General features: G+C 37.1%; 1 protein-coding gene across 2 annotated transcripts in view; it reads right to left on the bottom strand.

The window, feature by feature from the left end:
• The window catches only part of ERC1 (ELKS/RAB6-interacting/CAST family member 1), a gene marked incomplete at both ends in the record, with an annotated part of 344584 nt that overhangs the window by 204313 nt on the left and 121379 nt on the right, over nucleotides 1-18892 (bottom strand). For both annotated transcript variants that reach the window (XM_079715876.1, XM_079715877.1), the window contains one exon: nucleotides 7291-7426. In XM_079715876.1, the coding sequence (XP_079572002.1) occupies nucleotides 7291-7426 (136 nt within the window). The remainder of the gene's footprint in view (nucleotides 1-7290; nucleotides 7427-18892) is intronic.

The following is an 18892-nucleotide window of genomic DNA, read 5'->3' as shown; positions in this document are numbered from 1 at the left end:
AGAACGGTCACACATATACCTAAAATATTCCAAAGATCTTGCGAGGGGCAGTGAATTTTGGTGAGCGTGTGACAGAAATACTGGCAAGGTAAGTATCTGGATTGCTGTGGGACCATCTACTATGCTCAAGGTCAACAGAGCAGAATGTAAGGCACCCCTTTCCCCAGACCAGGGGGATCGCTGGGTACTTTCTCTCTTGACCATCCTGGACACACTGGATCAGACCACACACGGATGCTGTCCTCCTTCTCAGCCTCTCAGCAGCATTAACAATCCTCTCCTGCCTTCAGTGATGTTATACTCTCCTTTTTCTCTCCCACTTCAACTGGCCTCTTCATTTCAGCTTCCTTTCGAGCACCACCCTCTCCTAGTCTGTCCCAGCTCTAAACGGTGAGGATCCTAAGGGTTCAGCTCTAACTACATTTTCTTCTGTCAATATTTTATCTCTAGACAGTATCTGATTCTTATGGATTAAAATATGATTTTTAAGCTCAAGTCTCCAAAATTAATTTAACTACACCAGACTTCTCTAAACTTCAAATCTGTACTTCCAACTGCTGGCTTGACATCTCCATTAGGGTATCTCCCAGATACAGTCACATGTTGAAAATGGACTTGTTCTCTTTCCCTGGAAACCTGTTGACCTCACCCTCAGGGTTCGCCCATCTCATCACTGAGCATCGCCCCACACCCTGTTCCCCATATGCCAGGAAACCTAGGAGCCATCCCCCTTCTTCCTCTCCTTTAGTGCCCACATTCCAACCCACGAGACATTCTTGCCTGTTCTACCTAAATGTAACAAATCTCAAACCCACCCTCTCTTCTTTTTTCTCTTCTGAGCCTCCAAAAACCTCTATCATCACCTCTCATCTTCATTATTACTACAGGGCCTCCTACTATGATCTGAGCTCCTTTGGAGGAGGGACATTGTTCATCATCACTATTTACACAAAGCAGGTGTGCAAGACATATTTACTGACATACACTTTCTTCATAACCACTCTTATCTCATTCTAATCCGTTGTCCAAATACTGCAAAAAAAACAGTACTCTCAAAATGCAAATCAAATCCTGTCCATCTTTACTAAAGGTGTTTCGCTACTTATAAAATTTAAACTTCATACACGGCCTACAAGGTCCGGCATTACTAACACACACGGGTGCCTGTGTGCTACCTCACTCACCACACTCTGGTCCTCGAACAAACTAAGGTAAGGTTTTACTTACCTTAGGGATTCCCTCCACTTTAAACACTGTTTCCTCTGCTTTGCTTTTTAAGACCTCATCTTCATGTCATACCCTCAGAAGGGACATCTCTGATGGCTCTACCTAAATTTGCTGCCCACCATCTTTCCCTCCCCCACTATCTTTCACATGCCCAGTTTATTTCCTTACAGCACGTACCATAATTTCTACTTACTTGTTCACTTAGTTTTATCATGATATTCTCCTCCATGAGACAATATGTTCCACAGGGCAGGGAACATGTCTTTTCGTGACTGCATAACCAAAGTTTAGCAACAGAGTTCTACACTTAGAGAGCATTCAATAAATTTATATTGAATAAATGCAAGACATCAAGTATGTCTAAAGAAAATGAGCAAAATTAAACCTAGTATCTTGGAGGGATAGAGACTTGTCAAGACATATCAACTCTAATAATAATGGTCTATTATCGATATCACCATGGCTTTAAGATTTGGGTCAAATCTTTGGAATAGTCAACTTGCTAAACTGAATTCTAAATTAAATGATGGCTTTAGGATGTCAAACAATATGGAGAACACAATAATATCTGCACTGCAAATTTAGAGATGGTATATGAAAAAAGCCCAAGATATCTATCCTGTATCATTACATTTGGTGGTAAGATGTTTCTGAAATTCAAAACTCACTTGTTTAAAGGAGATGGGAAAGTGAAGTGGGTGATTATAAGTGCTGAGGAAATATAGAGTCAATGATTATTTTTAATAAAATTTTAATTCTGAACTATTTACAGACATACAGAAAAGTTGCAAAAATAGTACAGAGTTCCCATACACTCCTCACCTAGCCTTCTGTAAAGAGCTTACATAACCACAGCACAGTGATCAAAACTAGGAAATTCACATTGGCACAATACCATTAACCAAACTAAAGATCTTTTTCTAACTTCCTGAGTTTTTCCCTAATGTCCTTTATCTGTTCCAGGATTTAACCCAGGATCCCACATTTCATTTAGTTGACATTTCTTCTAAGTGTCCTCCAATCCATCTAAAACAGTGTTCAGTCTGTCTTTCCCTGTCTTTCAAATCCTTGACATTTTAAAATATACTGCTCAGTTATTTTGTAAAAAGTCCCAGAATTTGGATTTGTCTGGTTTTTTCTCACGATGGAAATGAGGTTATGCATTTTGCAGACACACATCAGCATCTCTATACCTCCCTGTCTGCATATAAATTGAACACCATGAGTTCTTACTAGTATTTCTGATTCCAGTCTAGCACCCCAGGTGCTTTTTCATTATTCTTTCTTGAATAATGAAAAAACTCAGCCTTCATTACCTACAATATATTTCTTTATTATTACAACATTTATGTACAGTTCTTCTGTCTTTAGCTTCACAGTATTCAAGAAAATGGCTTCCAAAGCTCTTTAGGTCCGTTCCCTTCTTCCCCACCCCTTTGAGGGCAGTTATGTTACTCATTTATAAAACTGGTTCATCTGTTAGGGTACTCCTTCTGGGGTTCCCCCAACCCCACACCTTGACTAGTTTTATCTAGTTTTGGGGAAGGGTAAAGAGAAGTGTCACTTTCTCCTCAAACCTACCACCCCCATCCCCTTCCCCTTCTTTCTACTAATCCGCTCCCAACCACTCCCTTAGATAACTGGTCTCTTTCATTTCTAGCTTATTGCTCCTGTTTTCTTTGGCAAAAAGGATCAGATACATGTGTGTTCTCTCATAATGAGCAGCATACTACAGAGAGTCTTTTGTGTACCCCTCACCCCGGCTTGACAAGATGTCCTGGAAATCACTCCACATCAGTTCGTTAGAGATCTCCCTCATTCCTTTTTGGAGCTGCCAGTCTCCAATGTGGATGCACCACAGTGGATTCAAGCACTCCCTTATCTATAAGCAATTACGTTGTCTGCAATACTTTGCAATTAGTACAATACTGCAAATAACCTTGTGTACATGACCAGTGAACAACACGGGGCTTAATCTGAGTATAATTACAGTCAGCCCTCCGCATATGAGGTTCCTCTGCATCCATGGCTTCAAACCACAGACCATGTGGTACCGTAGTATTTACTATGGAAAACTGTCCGTGTATAAGCGGGTCCTCGAGTTCAAAACTGTGTTGTTCGAGGGTCAGCTGTACATGTATCTTTATACTGTTGGAGATGTGTCTTCAGATACATCTAGACATTGGAGAGCTGGGGCATATGTATATGAGAATTACAACCCACATAAAAAAATCGCTCTGGGGACTTTACAAATTATTAAGAGCACAAAAGGGCTTCTAAAACCAAAAAGTTTGAGACTAGTTAATGTAGATCATAGTAATAACTGTTCAAAACACGAAAGTACAAACAGGATGCAGTCGAGTGCCTTCACAACTAAGGCCATGCTAAACAGCAGCAGTGTTTACAGCCTGTGAGATCCCGTGATTCCCTCTATTCTCAGGGTAGCATTTTCACTTCATATGCAAGGTATCTGTTTAATCTCTTCAGGACACTTTTAATGTGTTGAGCCAAGAACAAAGTAACAACTTATCTCGAAACTCACTTTATGCCAAAAAGAAATACTTTTATTTCCACCTGAAGTATTTTAAAAAATGGAAAATTAGAACAAAATGAAGATACCTTTTCAGAACACTTTCAAAATAAAACATGGAATTTTGAATTAAAGAAAAAACAGAAGAGCAAGGACAACGAATGTGCAAATGCTACGCACAACTGTCAAGGATAAGCCTCACACATGATGTTGAACAAAAGAAGCCACGGAAGAATAAATATGATCGCTCTATTTACGTAAAGCAAAAATATGTAAAATGAATCTATACTTTTTAAAAATATATACACAGGTTGTAAAGAAAAGCAAAGAACAATAAAAGTCACAATAATGAAGGAAGGGAAGAAATGACGATTGGGAAGGAATACATAAATGATTTCTGGGATGCCAGCAGTATTCCAATTCCTTGAGACAATCACTTTACATGTATTATTCACACTGTGCATGTGAGTGTGTGTGTGTGCTTTATGTACTTTTTAAAATGTATATTATTCTTCAGAATAAAGAAAGTTAAATGAAAAAGTAATACCACTGCTTTGTGACAAACTGTAACCAGAAAGAGTGAGGTCACCAATGAACTTAACACCATAACTGGCAGTCACTGAATAACGAAAGGCAAAAACGAACCTTCTAGTTTAAACCAAGCTTTACTCTTCACAAACAAAAGAAAATACACTGTGTTTATTAACATGATAAGCATAATTAATCTTTGGAAGCCAAGGTGGCATCTGATAAAGATTAAATATTCATTACTCATCAAAGTTCAAAACATTAGTTATAAAGCATTTCTTTTTAACATGATAAAAAATATTTTTTAATCCTCGAATTACTATTATGCCCATACTGGAAATACTACAATAATTCCTTCCCTTCACTTCACCTATTTCATGAAAACATCAGTAATGGACCCATATGTACATTCAGAAATTTAAAACAAAAACAAATTCAGATAATGAGAACTTTTAAAAATACAAATCCTCCAACAATTGCTTTTCTACCCCCCTACTCCCCCATGGATTCTACCATTAGCCGTTTCTCCAAGAATCCCTAGTGTCTTTCAGTGGGGACTCATATTTAGAGGTCACAATAGGGTCCTAGGGATACTCACCACCACTGCGTTGTCATTTGCAATGACACAGTTAAGACACAAGTCGCAGAGCTAGTGAGTAAAAGAGCTGAGATCAGATCCAAAGTGTCCTGCTTGTAGTCCAGTGCTCTTTTCACATATTTGAATGAATTGCATCCATGTGTATCTTGCATATGGCCATCAGCTATCATTTTTCATAACTTGAATATCTGTCACTTACTGAGACACCTAGGAAAAGTCACTCATCCACTCTAAATTCATGTTGTCTATATGTAATATATAAACAAATAATCTGATTCACTTATCTGTCGGGTTATATAAAGAGGAAACAAGAGATGACCTATGAAAGCACTTTTGGTGTTACTGTAACACCTGACAGAAGATTAAAAGGGCACGCTTCGGTTTACAAAGACAGACTGGTAGCAGAAACCATTATCTGGCGGGGGTGGGGGGAATGAGACAGATGAAACGGGTAAGGCGCTGCCATAAACAAGGGCTTGTCTTATAAAACAAATAAATATTCTCTATAAGTAAAAACAATGTGATCCTAGTCCAGAAAGCAGGTTGAACTGAAAGCCTAGAAACAGCCTAATTATTAAACAATTTCATAAACCATAAAGATGTCAATTCAAACTTATGAGCAGTGAAATAATTTTCTATAAATACTCTAGTGTAATTGTTAGCAATGAAGAAAAAAATAAGACCCTCACAACACAAACTACCCTAAAATTATTTAAATTAAAAAGTAGGGGGCTTCCCTGGTGGCGCAGTGGTTGAGAGTCCGCCTGCCGATGCAGGGGACACGGGTTCGTGCCCCAGTCTGGGAAGATCCCACATGCCGCGGAGCGGCTGGGCCCGTGAGCCATGGCCACTGAGCCTGTGCGTCCGGAGCCTGTGCTCTGCAACGGAAGAGGCCACAATAGTGAGAGGCCCGCGTACCGCAAAAAAAAAAAAAAAAGTAAAGGTTAAAAATGAAAGCCCAAAACAACTTAAAAATATTTATAGGTAAATGTTTATATGTTCTCAAAATGGGGATAAACTAAGCAAAAAATCTACAGGGAAAAAGCCACCATGGAAGACAGAGATAGATTTAATTACATTAATAAACAAATGAAAATATAAGATATGAAAAAATACTCTTCCTCACTGGTAATCAGAGAAATATAAATTAAAACAAAAATTAAATATTTTCCACCCACCAGATTGGCACTAAAAAATAAAAACGGAGGAAGAAAATTTATAGTATCAACTGTTATTGACAAGGGTGAGGGTAAACTGGTATGCTGCTTTTTCAAAAGTTGGTATATTTGAGGAAATTCATACTGTTTCTATACGGAGTATGTATTTTATAATCAAAGTTGTATAAAAGAGGAATGAAAAAGGGAATTAAAAAGTCGGATTTTCAGGTCAGAAATGAATTTGTTATAAAGCCTAAAAATGGTTTCTACATAACAGATAACTCCTCCAAATCTCTCCAGTAAAGATTTCTGTGGCTATGCAATGTGGCATAAACACTATCACACCAATTAGAAACTATAATGAGAGAAAAACAACCTGGCAGTGGCTAGCAGTCTTGGCAGGAGTTTTAGAGATTTCCACCACATCTACGGCATTCTCTAAACTTAAACTTTCATTCAGACAGGCGAGAGATCCAGGGAGTCTCAGTTAAAGTCACAGCCGAGCCACTAAGAAAGCTGTGTGCATGTAGGTAAGTAATTCAGTTTCTCTGAGACCATTTCCTCATCTGTAAAATGTGCAAAACCCATCTGCCCCTCTGGACTAGTGAAGGTTAGAAACAGTGAATGACCAGGCCCTGGTTTCCAGCACTGGGCAAACAGCTGGCACTTACATGGTCACTGCTACTCTTGTTACTGAGTCTGGTTTAACTTAGTCTTGTGAATAATTAGGTCCAAACATCGATTATGTCTCCAGTGAAGTAAAAAAGTATGTTTTAATACATTCTGTATGACTGAAATACACTCTCTAAATTGAACTTTTTAAAAGTAAGGAAAGAAAGAGGGAGGGGGGAAAAGGTACGAAAGGTGTGGGGGAAAGGAAAGGAAGATGGAACGAAGAAGGAAGCCAGGCAAAACCCAAGACTGGCAATGCACTTTAATGAAGGAAAATGGCCAATCGTTACGCCGACCACCTGAAGCTCGACAGGCCCCACTCACCACACGGACACTGAACTTACCAAGGAGGCGGGATTCCCTTGAGGAGACAGACTTTCTCCTTTGCTGAGGTTTCCTCACAAAGCTGTGGAATAGAACTTGCCTTTTCTATTTAAAGCCATACCTTTACTGCTAAACAGTTGGTCTGAGAGGAAGGCAGCGGGCAGGGTTAGAAAGAGAGGAGAAGCAGGATGGAGAGTGAGCCACGTGCAAGCGGGGAGGAAACCTGCTGGCCCAGGGCCGGGCCCCCTGCCCACCTGCAGCTGCTGGGAGCTGTCGCTGAGGGTGTCCTCCCTGCGGCGGGCCTCCTCCAGCATCTGCGCGCTTTTCTTCTTCTCCACCTGCTCCTTGTGCTTCAGGTTTGCTACCTTCTTATTCTGGTCTTTCACTTGCCTGTGGATAAGGGGAGAAAAATCAAGCTCTTCATATATACGCACAGGAAAGAATGTTTATTCACCGACTTACACCACTGACCTCCAAAAACACCTGAGAACCAGCAGGAGTTCCTGCAAAACAATCCCCCCAACACTGCCAAGCTCTTTCCCATCAATGGCAGCAAGCTGTTAACCAGGATGTTCTGGGAGCACGTATTTAAGCGTGTACCTTAGGAAGCACAATGAAATCATAAAACAAAAAAAAAGGCATGGGATAGTGTGAAACGGCAGAAAAAGGAAATAAAATTCAGAGATTTTTGCTGGAAATATGAAAACAGGCTCTTGACATCAATGCTATGAAACTGTAGAATGGCTATTTAAGAAAGGTTTGTAATACAACTCTAATTTTACTGTTATTAAATATTTGAAGCTTTCAAAAAGCTATATATAACATATATGTACATAAAACAGTCACATAAAGATCCAGGGCCCCAGCTTAAGCAACAGATCATCCTATCTACTTCTGAAGCTCCCTATCCAACTCCACTGCCTCCACACTAAGATAAGAAAACTAGACCAAATGCTAGGTCATGGGTAAAGAAGACCAATTTCACCAGACTGGAATCATGATTACCAATCAAAAAATATGTTTAAGGCACTGCCCAGGAGAACATGGGCTCTGGAATGCAAGAGGATCTACATTTGTTTATGCTCTGACAGTCTGTGAAGCTCTTTACATTCTCCTTACTCATTAGGTAGACAAGTATTTGGTTAAACACCTCTCTCATGTACCAAGCATGAGAAATATCAATCCATGAATAAAAATAGTTCCTGCTCTCAAACACCTCCCAGGCATCCAAGCACATACAGGGTATACAAAGTGCTATAAGAAAGTGCCCAGAAAAGGGGTCGGGGTGGTCGTGATGATCGGGAAAAGCTTCCTGGAAAACGATCTACCAACTTTCCTAAGGGATTAGTCCAAAGGTTACTAGGTGAGAGAACAGCAGGACTAAAGCCCTGATAAAAGGAGAACGTGTCCGTTGGGAGAAGCCACATTCACTATGACTGCAGCTTAAAGCTGGAGCAGCAGAACAAAGGAAAAGGAAGCCAAAGGTAAATGAAAGCCACATAATTATATCATGCTGAGCAAGGAAGTTGCAGTTTATCCTAAGTGTGTAAGACTTTATGTATGGAGATGATATAATCAGATTTCCAAACTTTTGGAAACAAATCGAAGGGGATTCATGGAAACAAATCAAAGGGAGGATGCAACAATTAGAAAAGAATTCATTCAACTCTGCCTTAGAGTTGCATCAATAAACTGAACTAATAATGAGACCATACAAGCCACCATGGTCTATATTTAATTAACATCCTTTAAATCAGGTAATGACAGCCTGTGGTGAGGTCTCCTCTCAACACATTCTATAAAAGTTGCTTTATCTCCAAACTACATCATCACGGTTTGTCAGATAAAATACAGGACATCCAAATCCATATTTCAGATAAACGACAAATAATGTTTTAGTATAAGTATGTCCCAATATTTATGACATATTAATACAAAAAATTATTCAGTGTATATCTGAAATTCAATTTTAACTGGGCATCTCATATTTTTATTTGCTAAATCTGACAACCCTACAGAAACTCAAATCTTGACTAATTGTGAAATTAGTCTTTCCTCCCTTCTCTATTGAATTTGCCATCTTTAGCTCATCTACAGAATACCAGGTAGTTATCTACAACTGCTCTCTAGACAAGCAACATTTACCACTTCTCAACGCATAATGGCGTGAAATTCAATACTCTTCAGTGGAAGATCAGGTAGGTAGATCAGCACAAGTCTGTGTTCACACACTTATTTCTACCAATGAATCATCCAAAACAGTAACACTATTTTATTTTAGGAGAAGTTAGTTAACAGAGGTGTGGCTACACTGTGCTTACGTGGCCTACTACAAAAAACTCCAGGCAATATTACTGCTTGAAAGGAAAATAAATTAGGAAATATACTCTTGAACAATAAAGGTATTTAAGAACGCCAAAAGAATGACAAATGGAAGAAAAAAATGCAATTAACAACAGATAATTCTCTCAGATGATAAACTCTTGCCCATACGTCGAACTCCTTGTAAATAGATCGCACAGGGTCAGAAATGCTCTTGGCCTATAGAGCCCTGAACGCTTTGGCTGAAAAGCAAGAAAATAACTAAGCCCTCACAATTCTACTAGACTTCTTTTTGTGAATGACATCTTATGAGGTTTTAGGGACTAGCATCAGTCAATAATGAAAAAAATTTTCTAAAATGTGCAGAGAAATGGTTGTATGACCTAGTTTGATTTTAGAAATCAATGTAGAACTCTTTCAACAAACTAGATGAAACAGACTATAACAACAGGAATGTACTTGAGCAAGTCATAAAATATTTAAATTTTATTACATAACAATACAGGGACTCTGGTCTTAACACAGTTAGTAGGAAGCATCGCACAGATTCCAAACATTTGTCATGAAGACAGGTCTGCAAAGGCCACTGCTAAATAAAACATGGATAATAATAATATTGCGTTTAATCTGTTTAGATCTAAGAGTGAAAGAGACGACATTTATAGGCCTAACTTCCTGAATGTCTTGCCTTTAGCCAAAGGTGCTGCTATATAATAAAAAGCAAAGATGAATTATGGACTCAATCATGTCTTTTCATCTAAACATGGAATTCGTTCTTTGTATTCATTCTCTGGGGCTAATGTCACTGAACAGGAACTAAAGAGATGTGTGTTTAAGGATACAGAGTGTGAATCTTTAGTCATCGTCACTCTAAATAAAATCTCTGCTCTGTTCTGAAGGGAAAGGTGGACAGAGGAGGGCAGGGGAGGAAGAGCAGAAACAAATCCATTCAAAATGGAAAAGCTCAGTGGAGACACGAAAATACAACACTACAGGTAATTGTCACTATTAACACAAAACAGGCTAAAACAAACACTGAATGAATAAGTACCTTGCCCAAAGTCATACAATGAAGTAGTCTAAACATCCAATCCAATCTCAAACCATCAATAAATTATATTCTCTTGATGAGTTATTCAACTGGACTTGGCAAAACCGTAATCAAAATGATGAAATGCTTCTATATAAAAAAAAAAAAAAAAAAGCACTAAATTCCAATCTGGAATGACAAGAGGGTTTTTAATAGATTACAGCCAAAATGATTCTTGCCACTGGAAAAACAAAACTTGTTATATTTTTCATTACTTGAAAAATAAACTTATTTAGAAATAAGTATAGTTTAATGGCATTTACTGTTAACTAAAAATGAATCAGCTAAGAATATTATAATTAACCTAACTTGTAACTCAGAGAATTATGTCTACACCAATGACTTCCATGGACAAATTCTTCTGGAGCCTTTCATAAGGTTTTGTTTAGAGACATTTAGATCAAAATCTGTCATGCAAAAATCAAAATACAGAACAAAGTGATAAAACTTCCCAGTAAAACTATGAGAGCCCTTGAAGCTTAAGTTACGGAGGAAAGTCCTCCAAATACAAGGCAAAAGCCTTCATGATATTTTTCTCCTAAAGCTGAATTGTGATCAGACTTGGAATTACTTAAGTGGTACCCTAACTGTTTTACTACAATGTGGAGAAAATATTTAGAGTAGAAAATTGGAAAATCACTTTTAAAATGCAGTATTTGTGCTTGCTACGTTTATTGCAAACACTGTAAGATTTCTTCCATAATGAATATGGTCTACTCAAAGTAGAGTTCCATAAAAATGTTTAAAAAACAAAACAAAACTGAGTCTTTGGTAGTAACAAGTCAGGTGACCAATAATGGAGATGAAAAAGGAATTTTTTAAAAGAACGTGAGAAACATCAAGAATTAAGAAACATGTAAAAGAAGAAAAGCAAAACAGGCCCAAAACTCAACAAGGTGGTAAGAGAGCTAGCAGAAAACAATGTCACATAAACTATTAAAAAGCAGAGCTCCAAAAAGAAGAGAGAGAGTCAAAAATCTAACACCCCAGAGAGGCCAGTAGGCCCGAGACAGACAAGTCCACTAAATTTGGCAGAGTACCAGTGAAGCAATTTTAGCACAGCACTGAGAGAAGATTCCAAATTATATTGCTTTGGAAAATAAATGGGAAGTGTGAACGTGGAGGCATGAAGCATAAATGATTCTTTCAAAAACTGTGCAAATAAATAGAAAAGAAAAAGTAAAAGGTAAAAGTAAGATACTGTAGTGAACTGAAACCAACAAAAAGACACTGGAAGGATTGCTTCCATGTCTTTTTAAGGATGGAGAAAACCAGGATATGTTTTATGTTTGGGAGAGTCAGTGGGAAGAAAGGGAAGAGAAACAGGGAAATAAGGAGAAGGAGGATTCAATTTATGGAACAAGGTTTTGAAAACTGGTCAGAGGGAAGGAATGAACAGGAAGTTTAGCCTCGGAACAGAGCTGGGTCATTTGCCCCACTGACAAATGTAAGGTAAGGATGAGCAAAGAGAGACATTCTGAGACTGCTGATACGTAGAGAGAAGGAAGAGGATGGTTAAGAACCCCTTCATGAATTAGATTCATATAAGTAATTATGAAACAAAGGTTTATTTATTTTTTTAACATACACCCCAAACAAACTGCTTATTTTTAAAGAGTCAAATGTAAGAAGACTTTTTCAGAAATATCGTCAAGCACTGAGAAGAAACATCAGGGAGAGAGATTTGGAAAAGAGAACCTTTTTCCCAAAAAAGGCTCAACTTCATCTTTCTACCTATAATAGAAAAATAGCATGTGAAAAATAGAGTCTGAAAGTGTCATTACAGAAGGGACACAGCTCCTTTTATCATCTTCTACACATAACATACACAGCTTTGCACTTTCTATTAATAGTGACAGGAGTCAAGAGCACACTGTAGTGTTTTAAAGACCCTGAAACGTATGGCACCGTACTACGGTATCCTGGACCAAACAGGAGTCCATGAAAAAAGCAAAAAGGAGTAATTGTAACAGCTCTGTTTACTGACGGCTCACCTGGTGCCAGACGCCGTTCCAAGTGCTATCTGCATTAACTCATTCAAAGTTTCAGATATTAGAGAACTACTCCAATTTTACAGATGGGAAAATTACAGATGAGAAATCTGCCTAAGAACACCTGAGCAATCTGGGACTCTAATTCCTAGGCTAGAGTGCATATCATATAAAAAGCCCTGAGGCTGAAATGAGAATATCTGGCTTCAAATCTAAGTACCACCACTAACTAGTTGGCTCACCCTAGATGTAGAAATCATGTTCCCTAATCTCAGATCCTCATCAGAATAACAATCTGTCCTGTGTAACCCACGTGCTGACAATATTTTCTGAACCCTATCAGAAATTCTCACACCTTAATTTACATTGCCATGGCTCATATGCAAAATAAATAACTTTTAAAATGCAGGTTTCTGATTGTTTTCTGCCAGCTTCCGTTACTAATTTACTTACTAGTGAAGATAGATGCGTTAGAGTTACTTAATGGACTCTGTACTTGTGTTACTTGCCTAAAAAGTGGAAATTCACGAACCTCTCTACATACTTGCTGGGAAGATCAACTGAAATAAAACCTGTAAAGCTTCTCCCATAGAGCCTCTGACACATGAACAGCAGGACTGGTGGTTGTTTTTGTCACCACCAGTTCTACCATTCAGCAGAGTCACAAAACAAACCCCAAACTGAAAGGGTATGTGTAGGTTTGTGTACGTGAAATAATTCAAAGGTTCTTATAAAAATCCACAGACTGTGGCAATTTTCCCTCCCTTCTTCATGCTGCACTTTACCTACTAATATAACAGCCAGAATGTCTCTGGATGAAAATATAATAAAATTAAAGCAATATTTTTCACTTTCTCATTCCTCTAGTGGCTTCCTTTCATCCTCATTTCTTTCTCAGTCCAAACCTGGTCAGTCTGATTCTCGCTTTCTGACCACTCTCACTATCTTATGAAGCACAGAACCGTGAATCCACTCTTCCGATAAATCTAAGATTCGTGACATTTTCTGCACTCATAACTGAATTTCTAGACATCTTGTTCCTGGGATAAGTTCCATCATTTCAGTTGCTTATAGGAATTCAAGACAACGTTAGTATACAATGTTCTGTTACATATCTTTGTTTTAGGACAAGCATACTGACCTTGAGGTGAGACTGAAGGAAACAGCAAATCCAGGAAGAAAGTGTGAAAGAGAAAGTTAGAAAAAATTAGTGAGGCCAATTATCAGAAATAATATTATTCACAGACATAGACAAAATATAAAGCACAGGATTAGAGAAGGGAAAGGAGTCACACAGATTCTGCACTGGCAACAAAAATTAGTAATTTCAGATTTTCAACAAGTGTATTTTCATATTAGATTACACCACTGTACCTTAATGTAAGTTTCTAAAGGAACAAATTTTGTCTAAAATTTACCATTTCCTAGGGCAGGAAAAAAAGTAGTTTCTTAAACACAAAGGAAAAGAAAAGAAGGCTAGCTGCTCCCCTCCTCGTTTAAGTAGCTAACTGTGATCCTACAGCGTCAGTCAGCTTAGTTCTACACACACCCATCTTAGAACTGACAACTCCTTTACCCACCCCAGTCCATTTCTTAGACCCAAGTTATCCAGGAGCAAAAGCAGAAAAACGCTGACAGCTTCAGTTATTCTGTAGAATACAGAACTCTAATTCATTTGGAAATTTTTGAAATAATTTTCTCAAATGTGAAAATAATGTTTTCCTAATTACAGCCATTATTTCTCATTCCAAATCTATCAAATCCATCCCCAATGGTGCAATCTGAAAGCAATAATGAAGAATATATGGTTCTATAAACATCAATTCATTTCCAGTACTGCTCAGCAGAAAGAGATGCAAAGTAGCCATGCTTCATATTCCTACCCTAGCACGAAGCCCCTGAGGTTCATTATTGCTTTTCATAACAACAGGCAGTTTTCCCCTTTTTAAAAATCAATCAATTTCATTGAAAGTAGTATCGATATTATCCTCCAAATACTTAAGACTTCTAACAGCCAGCGCCACCCAGCTTACCTTCAGCATCTAAATTTTACTTTAAGAATCTAAAACAAGAAGTTTATTTCTTGAATGCAAGCACCATTTCAACTTGCACTTTAATGTTTTCTAATATTTCAGTACTAAAACGAGAGTTTTTAAAAACTCATTGTCAGAATAATGAAAGGCAAGGATAACAAGATTTATGATCACCATTATATAAGATAAATAGATGAAAAACAGAGAAACAAAATGACAAACAAAACTCCTCACAATCACACAGCGAATATGTGGTGGATCCGTGAGAGGAATGTAGGTCTGCTGACACACCTCCTGGGCATACTTTATATGTCCTATGATGCTTACAGATTCCTGAAGGGATCTACAAAAATCCATGGATCTTTGGCATTTGGAAAACAGTGTAGAATGCAGACAATGTTCAAAGTCAAAGAGAGGCCAATCATTTATCTAAATGACTATTCCCAATGATCTTTTTTATTTTTGTTGGTTATGACACATTACGTTAGAATAATTTTAGATCAACAATGACACTCACTGAAATCTCATATAGATGCAAAGCTTTATAAGAGACACGAGAAAATCCCTGAAGAAAGAAAAATTAAGCTTATTCCTGTCAAGAGTGAGCAACCTTAAGGATCTTTTTAACTATTTTACAGTTCAGGAGTCATATTTCACTTTGGCATCAAACTTTAGCTCTTGGGAAATAAATTTAGGAGAAAAAAAATCTGCATTCAGAATAACTATATATAATTCTAATGTTTCCAGTGTAAAGTAAAAACTTGAGGTAACCATCAAAATTTCTATCAAGACTGTAATAAATTATAAGGTGCTGTGCCCACAAGAAACTTTAGGAATATGGCCTAATAGAATTGACTATGTAAAGCTGCATGATTTATTCTTCTTTTAAATGAAATCAGTGAAATTCATCTAGGAGGAAGAAGAAAGAAACAAGCACCACCCCCCGCAAAGCAAGCTGAAGCCAGCAGGATCAGATAAAGAACCAGTCACCTTCCGTTGTAACACTCGCAGCATCTCGTTTTCCCTTTTTCTTTTCATTTTTTAAAACACAACCCATTCTCCCTCAAGAAGGCACACACAATCACCGCACTCATTTCCCCTCTGTTCCAACTACATCAAGACCACATTCACCAACACTGTCCTTCGTGGATCAAAGATACATGACTATAAATTTAAAAGTACGGAAATGCTTTAAGGAACCATTTTCCTCATGAATTGTATACTAGTTTACACCAAATCTATATACAGCTTAATATTAATTTCCCTATGGGAGATTTCTGAAGACATTAAGCTGAATGATCAATTCAGGATTTCTTTACAGAAAAAATATTTACAAATATGAAGATTAAATATGTAGGTTTATATTCTCAGGTTATACTGTGCCACAGATGCCTGAATATACTGTGATACCAATATAAAATCACAAACATAAAACCCACTTTCCCAATGAAAATGACAAAAAAAATTTTAGGTCAACCTAAGCAAATAAACTTTCAGGATGCAGTTAAAACAGTCAAATATCTAATTATAATAGTAAACATATTCATCTGGTTACACACATTTAAAATGGAATACATGAGAAGATAACGTTAATTTGGAAATACTTCCTTCCACCCCAGTCACTGAAATAATTTTATTCACTCTCTTTGCGCACATCTTCAATATCAATTCACCAAAGGAAGAAGATGCGCCATTACTTTATGTATTACTAAGAAATAAAAAATATATACTAATTAAATCACGCCATTATTTATTTACGTATGCCAGTTTCAGTGATGTTAAAATGTAAGAATACAAGTTAGAATTGGTATTTCACTGTGACAGAAGAGGAGAGAGGTTATCTATACTTTTGTTTAACCTGCAGATAGAAAAGTAATCCTATTGAATTATATTAAATAAGAATACTTAATGTATATGCATTTACTTATATTTTTACAGAAAGAAAAGTACATGTGCAATGGTAAACATATTACAAACATATAGAAGAAACAAATATAAAAATATATTCAATATCACAAACAAGGGTATAAGGGACTATTAAATCTCCATCTGTTTGATGAAAGGTCTGAATGTGCGGGGGATGGGAAGATAAAAGGGAAGAAATGTGGGATGATTAGACAGTAAAATGAGAAAGGAGCTGTGTCTCTATGTTTTAACATATGTATTTATTGGGCCCACAACAATGTACAGTCTTGGGACAGAATGTCATAGATACTATAACAAAAGCACACACACACAAAAAAAGGAGAAATTACTACCTAAGAGAGGTCAGTAAACTTTTTTTTTCCCCCAAAAAAGATAACAATTAAAAGGGGTCAAATTCCCACAAATGAATAAGGGGAAACAAAATTTTAGTCAAAGAGAAAATACTCAGAAAAAGCAGATAACAAAAAAGCATTCATCTCCTAATTCTAAAGCCCAGTTTTAAAGAAAACAAAGAGTTAAATCTACTAATATCAGACCAAAAGTTGGAAATATCCTGTAAACTCTAAGTTTGCCAACACATTTTGAAAGATTTATAAAAAATAAAAATAACTCCATTTTCATCACATAAAATTTCAGATACTAGTAAGCTTTAAAAGCAAATAAAAAAACTTAAAAGATCATATCCTCGAGCCATGAGGATTTAAGCCTAGCAACTATCTTCCCTAAATTCTCCAAATACCACCAGAGAAGTACTTTCTCTTACACATGCACACGTGCAAATAACACCACAGACTAAATCTCACTCCTGGCATGATAGGAAAATGACCCCATTCTTTGTGTTCAAGCTCAGTTCATTATTTTGATCTTGAACTACAGAAGTATAGATTCCTCTCACTTACCAAAATGAGGTTAACAGTTACTGCTTTAGCAATTTAGACAGTTAATTCAGGGGCTAACTACCTTGAGCCTGAATTCTGAGCAAGCTGGGAACATCCTTACTTTAAAAAAAAAAAAATCAAGCAGCTCCAAATCTTATGAATAGATCATATACCAGTTTTTTAACAGAGCCAGTTGTTTATAAATCAGAATGTAGTTCCCTTGGAAATATTATAAACACAGGTTAAGTTTTCTTGCTAGTCCACAAAATTTAAGTTTAATCATGATGTAAAAGCCTAGAACTAATAGTTCTAGATGAGGTCTGGAAAAGACAGCAAAGAAAATGAAAGCGACCATCACAAAGCAGAAAAACTAAGTTTCCTCCTAATATTATAACTACTTACAAGACTGACCCCAAAATGTGTTTAAGTACCTATACATATGTGTGTGTGTGTGTAAATAACAACACTGATTCCTGGTTCTCTTGCCTTTGTCAGAATAGTACCAATAGCAGCACACTATCCTGCCTTTCCCTCTCCATTTTACATCTCCATCCACGCTACAGTTCTAGGACCTAAAATTAGGAGCCTAGGATCCAAACAACCTGCTAGCCTTCTATCCAAACAACCTCTCAAACCATTACCATTTAATACTGGTCACAAAAATTAGAAGACCAGACTTAAGAGTCTGAAGTTCAACAAGAAGCCCCTTTTCTATAATAATTCTGTATCCTGGGGCACCCATTAATTGAGTATGTTAAGTATTACTTCCCAGGAGAGCTCTACCAGACCGCGAATGGAAACCTCCTCACTGAAATTTCTAGGTACCGGCAAGCTGTGGAAGAACGCCTCTGCCAGCCTACAGAGGAAAAGTCTGCTCCTTGCTGGAGCTTTGGTCTTCTGAGGCTAGATGATAAACTCCTTGAAGGCAGAGATTTTGTTTGTTTTGTTCCCTGTTGTGTCCCCAGAGCCCAGAACAGTGACCAGCAAATAAGAGCCTTCATAAGTAGAAAAATTAATTCATTAATTAATGAAGAAGGAAAGGGTATATTTTGTGGCAAAGAGGAGAGTGAGTTATGGAGTGAAAAACTAAACTCACAGATTGGCTACTATTCTCAAGAGCTTGATAACTACAAATCTTACTAACAGTAGCGTTTTTAGAGATGCATATTTAAAGGGAGAGTAACCAGGTAAAAGCAATAAGGAATAAAAAGAACTTTAGGGCTTTCAAAGATTAAACATATCTAAGAAAACATGTCCTTTCTTCTCATCTTTTAATCCCTCTTATAAATTTCAAAACACAACCCCAAATGAAATCTATATCCATTAAAATTCCAGTTTTTATATTCCCACAAATCAGGAAATATAGTAAATCCAAATTTCTTATAAATTATTTAGGTTACACAATAACATTCTATTATTCTTTACATCACTGAAAATTCCTAACTTTCATAAACCAAAGGCAATCCTTTATACCTAAGTTATGTGAAAAATCAGAAGATGGGTGTCATTCTCCAAACATATAAGTTTCTAAGTGGGATGCTGAATCTAATTTAAATAAACCTCACATTAGAGTAAATTGAGGATTTCTAGTGCAAACACCAAACTCTGCAGATTCA

This window comes from Hyperoodon ampullatus (assembly GCF_949752795.1).
Source record: "Hyperoodon ampullatus genome assembly, chromosome: 11".
NCBI classification, from domain to species: Eukaryota; Metazoa; Chordata; class Mammalia; order Artiodactyla; family Ziphiidae; genus Hyperoodon; species Hyperoodon ampullatus.
Note: the sequence above shows the minus strand (reverse complement) of the source record. Positions and strands in the feature narration are given on the sequence as shown.